A 12,092-nucleotide genomic window follows, 5' to 3' on the forward strand; every position below is an offset into this window, starting at 1 on the left:
ATATGCACGGCGAACCGCCCCGGGTGGCAGCCCTCCTTGCTATGCCACTGCCTGTGATAACACCAGTTAGTGGTAAAATATGAAATCTTATCAGTAGCCCACATTGATATCTCTCCTCCCCCTCGGTGATATAATATTATTGGACATGGACAAACAGCATATTTTAACTAGATTTCAGAAGCCAAAATTTGCTTTCTTCTGGTCAGAACAGTGTGTATATGTGGGTGAGGAATGGGCGGAGCTCCACTTAAACACATAATTTATAAAATACTGCAAATTATGTGCATCCCTACTTCATTTACATGTATCTATCTAGAGATTAGTCTAGAAAAGAAAGTAGCTGGTGCAAATTCTCATGTCTAGATTATTTATTTATTTATTAGGCTTTATTTACCGCCTTTTTGAAGAAATTCACAAGTCAAACATAAGCAATAGACAATCACAGCAGTAAAAATATTCAAACAATAATACAAAGAGGGGCATAATCGAACAGCACCGACCATCTATATGGCCGGTCATCTTCGGGGCCAGCTCCACAAAGGGGCGGAGCCAACTGTATTATCGAAAAAGATGGATGGAAATCTTTTCTTTCGATAATACAGTTGGGGCTGGCTAAATCTCAACATTTAGGTCAAACATTAAGGTCAAATGTTGAGATCGCCGGGTTTAGAGATGGCTGGCTTCAGTTTTGGCCATAAAGGAAACCGGGCCCGGCCATCTCAAACCCGGCAAAATGCAAGCCCTTTGGTCATGGGAGGAGCCAGCATTTGTAGTGCACTGGTCCCCCTCACATGCCAGGACACCAACCGGGCACCCTAGGGGGCACTGCAGTGGACTTCAAAAATTGCTCCCAGGTGCATACCTCCCTTACCTTAGGTGCTGAGCCCCCCAATCCCCCCCCAAAACCACTCCCCACAACTCTACACCACTACCATAGCCCTTAGGGATGAAGGGGGGCACCTAGATATAGGTACAGTGGGTTTTGGAGGGCTCAACATTTACCACCACGTGTAACAGGTAGGGATGGGATAGGCCTGGGTCCACCTGCCTGAAGCGCACTGCACCCACTAAATACTGCTCCAGGGACCTGCATACTGCTGTCAGGGAGCTGGGTATGACATTTCAGGCTGGCATACAGGCTGGCCAAAATGTTTTTTGGGTTGGAGGGGATTGGTGACCACTGGGGGAGTAAGGGGAGGTAATCCCCGTTTCCCTCAAGTGGTCATCTGGTCAATTGGGGCACTTTTTTGAGACTTGGTTCTAAAAATAAATGGATCAAGTACAGCTGGTGAAATGCTCATCAGAGCCGGCCATCTTTTTTCCATTATCGGGCGAAGCCGGCCATCTCGTAACCACGCCCCTGTCCCGCCCCCGCCCCACCTTCTGTACCCTGCCTTGAAGTTTGGCCGGCTTTGCAACGGAAAGCAGTTGGCGCCGGCCAAAATCGGCTTTCAATTTTACCGATTTGGCCGGGTTCAGGAGATCGCCGGCCATCTCCCGATTTGTGTCGGAAGATGGCGATCTCCTTCGAAAATAAGCTGGAAAGTATGGCATAGTATACTACATTACAATGTCAACACAATTCTCAGTAAAACATTTTCATAGACAGCATGGAGTATAAACAAAGATGGAACATATAAATAGATAAGATAGAGTAATAGGAGCATGCATTGGGACATTAGGCATTTATGTACATTTTTAGGACTTGGTGACTGCTTTGTAGAATTATTCCATTAGAGGTAGAGAGTCAACAGTGGGTAGACTGAACAACTTTAAACAGATAAGCTGTCTCTTTAAGGCAGGGTGAATTTACAGTGACACAAGGCATAACAATGGTTCTGCTAAATATTCAAGTTATACCTGCAATTTATGCATTTTTACATAAATGCAAACATTATCTATTCAGAAGCGAAATTTCACTGCCAAACTGCTAATTTGTAACATAAACCTTAAACTACCCTGAGTCATCCTCATTTTTATAACATACAACATATAAATATAGCCATTTTACGATTTGGATAGTCAAGATAGAAAAATAAAGTGATATCCTTTTACTGGATCATTTTTTGATTAGATTTTGGAGGCCAAAACTGCTTTCCTCAAGTCAGGACAGTATAATGTTGTTGAGATATACTGTTCTGACCAGAAGAAAGCAATTTTGGCTTCTGAAATCTAGTTAAAATATGCTGTTTGTGCATGTCCAATAATATTATATCACCGAGGGGGGGGGGGGGGGGAGATATCAATGTGGGCTACTGATAAGATTTCATATTTTACCACTAACTGGTGTTATCACAGGCAGTGGCGTAGCAAGGAGGGCTGCCACCCGGGGCGGTTCGCTGTTGCACCCCCCCTCGGGTGCAGCACGATGACACCCCCCCTCAGCGCATCAACACCCCCCCCAACCCAGTGCCTACCCTCCTCAGCTCCCTCCAACCAGCTGAGCACCCTACCTTTAAAGAAATTTTGGAAGCCGTGGAGAGGTGAGGCACAGCGCCTCGCACCTGCAAGTAAAAGAGGCGAGGATCGTCATCGGGCCTTCCCTCATGCTGTCTGTCCCGCCCTTGTGGAAATAAGAAGTTGCGTCAGCGGAGGGTGGGACAGACAGCGGGCACGATGATGATCCTCGCTTCTTTTACTTGCAGGCGCGAGGTGCTGCGCCTCACCTCTCCACGGCTTTCAAAATTTCTTTAAAGGAAGGGTGCTCAGCTGGTTGGAGGGAGCTGAGGAGGGTAGGCACTGGGTCGGGGGGGGGGGGGTGTCATCGTGCTGCACCCAGGGGGGAGCTGGCAGGGAGCACCCCCCCAAGCTGACACCCGGGGCGGACCGCCCCTCCCGCCCCTCCTTGCTACGCCACTGATCACAGGTCCAATTTTAAGTAATGAGACTGAGTTACAAATAACCGGGGTTAACAGTAAAATAACAGCAGTCCACCTTGATAACCTCTCCCTTAGTGTGAAGTGTTTCAGTCTCTGGTAACCAGAGCTGATATTGTGATGTCATAATGCCTCATTCCACCAATGCCTAAGAGCCAACCTCATCAGTGATGTCACAATAGCTTGATTGGCTCAGTTTCATTACATATAGCAGTGATTTCTATTTCTGTAGACATTTCTTTTTTTTTTTCTTCCTTTATTCTTGTAGATGTTATAGGCCTAATTTTATAAGAGGATGGCTATTTTAAGCCTGTTTTATAAAGGCAACATATACTTTATAAGATAGACTCACAGAACCAGCCCCAATAGCATACAAATACTGAGTCACCTGCTCTAAAGTTGGTGTAAATTCATACGTGCACTCTACACACATACCCACATATTCTATAAAATATAAGCATACATTAGAATTGTTCCTCCAATCCACCCTGGTGCTCCTATACACAGATCATATAAAATAGGTGCACACCATTATCTGTGACCTAATTTTAAGGGACGCTTTCTAGGCCCATAAATCAGTGTTTCATGCATGAAAAATGTGAGTAAAATTACCACTGTAAAGCTATGAAAATCAGCCTCAAATTGATTTGGAAATTGTTTTGCAAACAGGTTTTTAAAAAATCTCTTGTTATTCTACATGACATTGAGTAGCGCGATGGAGTGGATAAATGGAACCGTGACTGAATTCATTTTCTTGGGATTCACCAATGATCCAGTGCTGCAAATTCTGCTCTTCCTCATACTTCTTCTGGTTTATATCATCACTCTTCTAGGAAACATTGGCATTATTATACTCATTTATATTGACTCTCGGCTTCAAACACCTATGTACTTTTTTCTCTGTCACTTATCCTTTATAGATATTTGTTATTCCTCAGTCATTGCTCCTAAAACCCTGGAAAATATCCTTGCAGAACAAAAAACTATTTTGTTCATTGGGTGTGCAGTGCAAATGTACTTTTATGCTGCCTATGCAAATGTAGAGTGTTTAATGTTGGGGGTTATGGCATATGATCGTTACATGGCAATATGCAGCCCGTTGCTCTATGCAGTTAATATGAACAAAAGATTCTGCATCCAGTTAGTAGTTGGGGCATACATGGGTGGATTTATTAATTCCCTGATACATACAAGCATGGCATTTCACTTAACCTTCTGTGGACCCAATCTGATCAATCATTTCTACTGTGATGTACCACCAGTGATAAAACTCTCTTGCTCCGATACTTCTGTTAACGAGCTTTTGCTTTTCATCATTGTCACATTAAACTGTTCAGTCTCTTTTGTGACTATCATAATTTCTTACTCTTATATCCTCTCCACCATCATGAGGATTCGCTCCACCGCTGGAAAATTGAAAGCCTTCAACACCTGTGCCTCTCACTTAACTGCTGTGCTAATATTTTTTGGGACAATTCTTTTCATGTATTTGCGACCCAAGTCAAGTTATTCCAACCATGATAAATTAGCTGGAGTATTTTATGCAGTGGTGATTCCCATGTTAAACCCTATGATCTACAGCTTGAGGAATAAGGAGGTAAAAGGAGCTTTTAATAAAGCAATACATGTCTTTATAAGGTAATAGTGGGCCAATACAGTAAGGTCTAATATTAGGTTATAGAAATAGAACCTAAAACATTTAGAACTAGAATAAGAACTTAAGAATAGCCTACTGGGTCAGACCAATGGCCCATCTAGTCCAGTATCCTGCTTCCAGCAGTGTCCAATCCAGGTCACAAGTACCTGGCAGAAACCCAATTAGTAGCTGCATTCCATGCAGTATCCGAAAGAGTTTCAAGATTCCAGAATCATAAATATTACCAAGATTCTATGCAGAATCCCAAAGAGTAGCAAGATTCCAGAATCATAAAGAATGCAAGATTCCATGCTACCAATCTGAGGGCAAGCAGTGGCTTCCCCCATGTCCATCTCAATAACAGACTATGGACTGTTATAGATTCAGTAAATGGTGGCCAAATTTAGGCAGAAAAAACCCCCCTGGAGCTGAGTGCTACCCTATAACTCCAGAAGAATTTGGAGAGTCATGCAATAGGAGGTAGTGTCCAATTGTGGATTAAAAACTGGTTAAAGGAGAGAAAACAGAGAGTAGGGTTAAATGATAAGTATTCTCAATGGAGAAGAGTAAATAGTGGGGTTCCTCAGAGGTCTGTGCTGGGACTGCTGCTTTTTAACATATTTATAAATGATCTAGAGATGGGAGTAATTAGTGGAGTAATTAAATTTGCTGATGATACAAAGTTCAAAGTTGTAAAATCACGAGAGGATTGTGAAAAATTACAAGAGGACCTTACTAGACTGGGAGACTGGGCATCTAAATGGCAGATTACGTTTAATGTGAGCAAGTGCAAAGTGATTCATGTGGGAAAGAGGAACTCGAACTATAGATACGTAATGCAAGGTTCCATGTTAGGAGTCACCGACCAAGAAAGGGATCTTGCATCATTGTTGAGGATACGTTGAAATCCTGTGCTCAGTCTGCTGTGGCAGCTAGGAAAGCAAATAGAATGTTAGGTATTATTGGGAAAGGAATGGAAAACAAAAGTGAAGATGTTATAATGCCTTTGTATCTGTCCATGGTGGAACTGCACCTCGAATATTGTGTTCAATTCTGGTCATCGCATCTCAAAAAAGATATAGTGGAAAGGCTGAAGCATCTAGGGCTCTTCAGCTTGGAGAAAAGATGGCTGGTCTATAAAACAATGAGTGACATGGAACAGGTAGACATGAATCGTTTGTTTACTCTTTCTAAAAATACTAGAACTAGGGGGCATGTGATGAAGCTACAAAGCAGTAAATTTAATATGAATCAGAGAAAATGTTTCTTCACACAACGTGTAATTAAACTCTGGAATTCGTTGCCAGAGATTGTGGTAAAGGTGGTTAGCTTAGCAGAGTTTAAAAAGGGTCTGGACAGCTTCCTAAAGGAAAAGTCCATAGACCATTATTAAATTGATCTGGAAAATCCACTGCTTATTTCTGGGATAAGCAGCATAAAATATATTGAGTATTTTTGGGATCTTGCCAGGTATTTGAGACCTAATCAGTCAGCAGCCCATTTCTGACTGGTTAAATAAACCTGAAAATGGGGGGGGGGGGGGGGGGGGGGGGGGGGGGGGAGGGAGGGAGGAGTGTTTATATATACAGTGGGGGAAATAAGTATTTGATCCCTTGCTGATTTTGTAAGTGTGCCCACTGACAAAGACATGAGCAGCCCATAATTGAATGGTAGGTTATTGGTAACAGTGAGAGATAGCACATCACAAATTAAATCCGGAAAATCACATTGTGGAAAGTATATGAATTTATTTGCATTCTGCAGAGGGAAATAAGTATTTGATCCCCCACCAACCAGTAAGAGATCTGGCCCCTACAGACCAGGTAGATGCTCCAAATCAACTCGTTACCTGCATGACAGACAGCTGTCGGCAATGGTCACCTGTATGAAAGACACCTGTCCACAGACTCAGTGAATCAGTCAGACTCTAACCTCTACAAAATGGCCAAGAGCAAGGAGCTGTCTAAGGATGTCAGGGACAAGATCATACACCTGCACAAGGCTGGAATGGGCTACAAAACCATCAGTAAGACGCTGGGCGAGAAGGAGACAACTGTTGGTGCCATAGTAAGAAAATGGAAGAAGTACAAAATGACTGTCAATCGACAAAGATCTGGGGCTCCACGCAAAATCTCACCTCGTGGGGTATCCTTGATCATGAGGAAGGTTAGAAATCAGCCTACAACTACAAGGGGGGAACTTGTCAATGATCTCAAGGCAGCTGGACCACTGTCACCACGAAAACCATTGGTAACACATTACGACATAACGGATTGCAATCCTGCAGTGCCCGCAAGGTCCCCCTGCTCCGGAAGGCACATGTGACGGCCCGTCTGAAGTTTGCCAGTGAACACCTGGATGATGCCGAGAGTGATTTGGAGAAGGTGCTGTGGTCAGATGAGACAAAAATTGAGCTCTTTGGCATGAACTCAACTCGCCGTGTTTGGAGGAAGAGAAATGCTGCCTATGACCCAAAGAACACCGTCCCCACTGTCAAGCATGGAGGTGGAAATGTTATGTTTTGGGGGTGTTTCTCTGCTAAGGGCACAGGACTACTTCACCGCATCAATGGGAGAATGGATGGGGCCATGTACAGTACAATTCTGAGTGACAACCTCCTTCCCTCCGCCAGGGCCTTAAAAATGGGTCGTGGCTGGGTTTTCCAGCACGACAATGACCCAAAACATACAGCCAAGGCAACAAAGGAGTGGCTCAGGAAGAAGTACATTAGGGTCATGGAGTGGCCTAGCCAGTCACCAGACCTTAATCCCATTGAAAACTTATGGAGGGAGCTGAAGCTGCGAGTTGCCAAGCGACAGCCCAGAACTCTTAATGATTTAGAGATGATCTGCAAAGAGGAGTGGACCAAAATTCCTCCTGACATGTGTGCAAACCTCATCATCAACTACAGAAGACGTCTGACCGCTGTGCTTGCCAACAAGGGTTTTGCCACCAAGTATTAGGTCTTGTTTGCCAGAGGGATCAAATACTTATTTCCCTCTGCAGAATGCAAATAAATTCATATACTTTCCACAATGTGATTTTCCGGATTTAATTTGTGATGTGCTATCTCTCACTGTTACCAATAACCTACCCTTCAATTATGGGCTGCTCATGTCTTTGTCAGTGGGCAAACTTACAAAATCAGCAAGGGATCAAATACTTATTTCCCCCACTGTACTTTCAATCTTAAAAACCTTGCATCAAATGTTATATGATTTAAATATTTTTTCCAGTGTGACTGTTTAAAGTTATTGGAAAGCTCCCTCCCTAGTCCTGACAAAGAGAATCAATCTTCATCTGCCACTACTGATGCTTGAAATGATCATAGAACCCCTTTGTAGCATTTCATCCAGTTGCTCAGTAGTGGAAGATATTACAGTGTTCTACTTCATCTTACACTAATATGTGGCTATACTAGATATTTTTTTAATCAGTTACAGCCCACGCTACTGATAGAGAATTGAATACCAATGGTCTACAATCTGAAGAATGATGTGAAAAGCATCTCCCAAAAAGTAATAATGGGAGATTTAGGGGAGATAGAACCTGCTTGGAAGAGTAGATTACTGGTAAGAGCATTAAACTGAAACTTGGAAAGTCAGGGCTAGATATTCAAATAGGTTTAAAGTTTACCAGTAGGCGCCAAGGGCCAGATTCAGTAAATGGTGCTCAAATGTTGACCCCGTGAAAAATCTGTACCAAACGCTTTATAAAATAGCACTTAGTGAAGATTCCCACACCCAACTTTGGATGTGAGGACTTATTCCTACTGAAACCTGGTATTAATCCTTGTCCACAGGTTGGATGTGTAATCCCAGTATTCTGTAACAATGCACCTAAATGTTTGGAATGCCCCTGACCTGCCTACGCCCTTCCCTTGGCCACACCCCCTTTTGGGTTGCACGCGAGACACTTTAGGCATGCAGTGTTATAGAATAGCTTATAGGCAGATCTGTGCCAATTAGTGCCAATTAACCCCAATAATTGGTTGTGAATGGTTTGTTAACTAATTAGTTTGTTGCAGATCTCAAATCCATGCCAAATTTGGGCAACATATATAGAATCCGTGGGTAAATGTATAAACCCTTAGCTGTGAATTTTCTGCAGCACTAACCCCTGGATTCTATATATAGCCAATTAGTCTTTAAAATTGGCAGGTAATGACCTATTATCAACACTAATTAGGAATAATTGGAATGCACGCGCATTTCTTTAAGGCATATTCTAAAACGCGGTGTGTGTAAATTCCCACATGTACAACCAAAAAGAGGTCATGGTCATGGGAGGACTGTGGGCATGTTGGGGTCATCAATCACATCTACATTCTGATCTAGGTGTCATCTTTGATGATACGTTGAAACCTTCTGCTCAGTGTGATGCGGTGACTAAGAAAGCAAATAGAATGTTAGGTATTATTAGGAAAGGAATGGAAAACAAAAATGTGGATGTTAGAATGCTTTTGTATTGCTCCATGGTGCGACTACACCTTGAATATTGTGTTCAATTCTGGTCGCTGCATTCTCAAAAAAATATATAGTGGAATTAGAAAAGGTGCAGAGAAGGGTGATGAAAATGATAACGAGGATGGGACGACTTCCCTATCAGGAAAGGCTAAAGTACCTAGGGCTCTTCAGATTGGAGAAAAGATGGCTGAGGGGAGATATGATAGAGGTCTATAAAATAATGAGTGGAGTGGAATGGGTAGACATGAAGCGTCTGTTTACTGTTTCCACAAATACCAGGAATAGGGGGCATGCAATGAAGCTACAAAGTAGTAAATTTTAAACAAACTGGGGAAAATTCTTTTTCAATCAACATTTAATTAAACTCTGGAATTCGTTGCCAGAGAATGTGGTAAAGGTGGTTAGATTAGCAGGATTTAAAAAAAGGTTTGGACAGCTTCCTAAAGGAAAAGTCCATAGACCATTATTAAAATGGACTTGGGGGAAAATCCACTGCTTATTTCTGGGATCTTTTTTGGGATCTTGCCAGGTATTTGTGACCTAGATTGGCTCGACTTTGTTTTGCTTGAAAATTACTGCTCATAGTATATAAGACAAAAATTGTACAAAATCAGAAACAAATGAAAGAATGATTTCAGAAAGCATTGAAGCTCTTAAAAGAATGAAGCATAGTTCTTAAAATCATTTAAAACGGAAAGTTGGAATATATTTTAGAAAAAAGACAAATAAAAAAATTAAAATGATTATTCAAGGAAACAAGGTTTTTTGAACAGTGATGAACACCACACCCCTAATTAAAGTCGCTGAAAAATCACAAGTAAGCGGTAGGGCGTTTTGAGGTCTTTTCCTCGATTCCTGAAAACATTAGGTTAGAAAAATTATATTTCTATATACAAAGTCACCAGACTCTTCTTATTATACAATTTGGTGAGGTGCATTTTTACTGTTGGTGTTACCAGAGGTTTGGTCAGGACAGAGCACTTGCAGAGTTGTGAAATAGGCACATTGATGATAAAATATGCTAATGATGTGTGTACTTTCCTACTCTTTATTTGGAATTTTATTCCTGCTCTTGAACAGCCTAAATGTCTGCAGCTTCAATGTAGGTACCAATGCTGATGAATTTGTGCTTTTATTTTATAAAGATAGACAGATACCCATGTGTCTTTATCAAATAGGGCCATATAGGTGTCTTTTTGTCCTATTAATCTAGATGCTCTTCATCTGTCAAGGGTTGCGTGAGTATGGAGCATGGATGTTATTCCTAACTATATGGATAGGGGTAATATTCATACCACTATCTATATAGCTACAAGGTTTAACTTAGGCCAACAACAAGGTAGTCCTAAATTAAACCACTCACCTAAACAGATAGCAGTTGAGTATCTCCACTATTCTTATAGCATTGACAGTCAGTGTTATCTACATAGGTTCAGTACATATAGCAGCTCTGAATATAAGTGGACTATTTAAAACCACGGTCAATATTGTAAAGAAACACTGACCACTGAGTTTAAATGTTTTCTCTCCTGAGTTCAAATCCTGTTGATACAAGGGTTCAAGGGTTACATCTATTTGACTGATCATCTAAGGTCGAAGCCATCAAAGCGATTTACATAAAGTTCCACATATAGCACAGTACATTGCATGTTTTAAAATTTTCAATATAAGCAAACATAGCAGCACCCATAAAATAAAATAGTAAAAAAACCCCAAATATAGATAATCAAATACGAGCAGATGCAACCTTAGACAAATTGTTCTTCCTCTGTTGTTTTAGTAATTTATGTAAGCCCAAAGGAGCAGAAAAATATCTATTTATGCCTGAATGTAACTCTCCATGAACTAAATCTCATAGGAGCAATTCAGGAATTTAACATTCACTTGCAGTTCTATATCACAGACAAACAAAAGACAACATCCAACTATAGCACAAGCATCAAGCAAAAGGAAAATACGTTGGATCAACCAATATTATTAAGAACATAAGTACAAAAAGCTGGTTCCAAATTGCATATTTGTCCAGACAATCTTAACTTTTGTCCATTAGCTCAACATGTTATGGAATGCAAATGCTTGCAGGAGCGCAATTAGAAAAATGAAAACAAGTTAGTCAACACCAACAAAGACCAACAATTTGCCCTCTATCTCCATCCATTCCTATTCTTCCCCATTATCTCTTGTAGGTTTGCTGTATTAGTTTCATTTTTCTACATTGGTGCCTGCCTCTGTGGTGCATCGTAAGCCACATTGAGCCTGACATTGTTGGGAAACTGGGGGGGGGGGGGGGGGGGTACAAATGAGATAATAAATAAATAAATAAATAAATAAATAAATGTTGTCAAGAACAGATGTATGAATAGATCAGCGCCTGAGTGTATTGGCAGAGTCAATATTGTCTGATTTCCCTGGTTTGTTATGATATAGGAAAGCAAAAAGGAGCTTCACAAACTCACCCTCCATTCCCTATAGCCTTGAGACGTCTGCTCCAGACCATCATTCCAGGAGCTGTTTCTAGATATGTTGCAGTATTGATGCCTCCTTCAGGAGGGAAGCTGGATGACTCGGCCAACTTCAGTGTGGACTGGGCTTGGCTGAGCCTGGAACAGAGGCTGGTTCCCCCACAACCCAGAGACAATACAAATATGGAGATGACTGAAGGACTCCTGAATGGAGTTCATGGCAATCAGCCAAGGAGGGGTGGCAGATCTGCTATCCCTAGAAGAAAGCCCTGCTGAATTAAGAACAGCTTTTCCGTAATTGGCACGAGCAGAAGGAGAAGCTTACAGAAGTAATAACTTTTTGTTTGGGGAGATTCATAAGCCAGCAGTTGTTGATATGGATGGCCTGTGGCAGGTGATTCTGGTCTTGGACACTAAAATTTAAAAGGCTTCCAATGTTTTGAGGAGTGATTGTGAAACTATCTCATCCAAAGCAGAGGCACAAGGGGAGATGTTGCAGACCTATGGAGATAGGCTGTGTAAACACAAAGGTCAATTAACAATAGAAGTTGATATTATAAAAGAAAGATCTATGATATTAAGGACATTAGAACATTAGGCGAACCAACAAAGAAAAACAACTGAGACTTTTGAGCTTTCAAGGTCCCCTCTT

The 12,092-nt window shown here is 41.6% G+C and overlaps 1 protein-coding gene across 1 annotated transcript; it reads left to right on the plus strand.

Moving 5' to 3' along the window:
• The first annotated feature begins 3,573 nt into the window (after positions 1–3,573).
• LOC115482143 (olfactory receptor 1009-like) lies at positions 3,574–4,518 on the plus strand. Its single transcript, XM_030221716.1, has one exon. It carries the CDS (start codon positions 3,574–3,576, stop codon positions 4,516–4,518), a length of 945 nt encoding a protein of 314 aa, XP_030077576.1.
• The last annotated feature ends 7,574 nt before the right edge of the window (positions 4,519–12,092 follow it).

Source organism: Microcaecilia unicolor, chromosome 1, assembly GCF_901765095.1.
Source record: "Microcaecilia unicolor chromosome 1, aMicUni1.1, whole genome shotgun sequence".
Classification (NCBI taxonomy): Eukaryota; Metazoa; Chordata; class Amphibia; order Gymnophiona; family Siphonopidae; genus Microcaecilia; species Microcaecilia unicolor.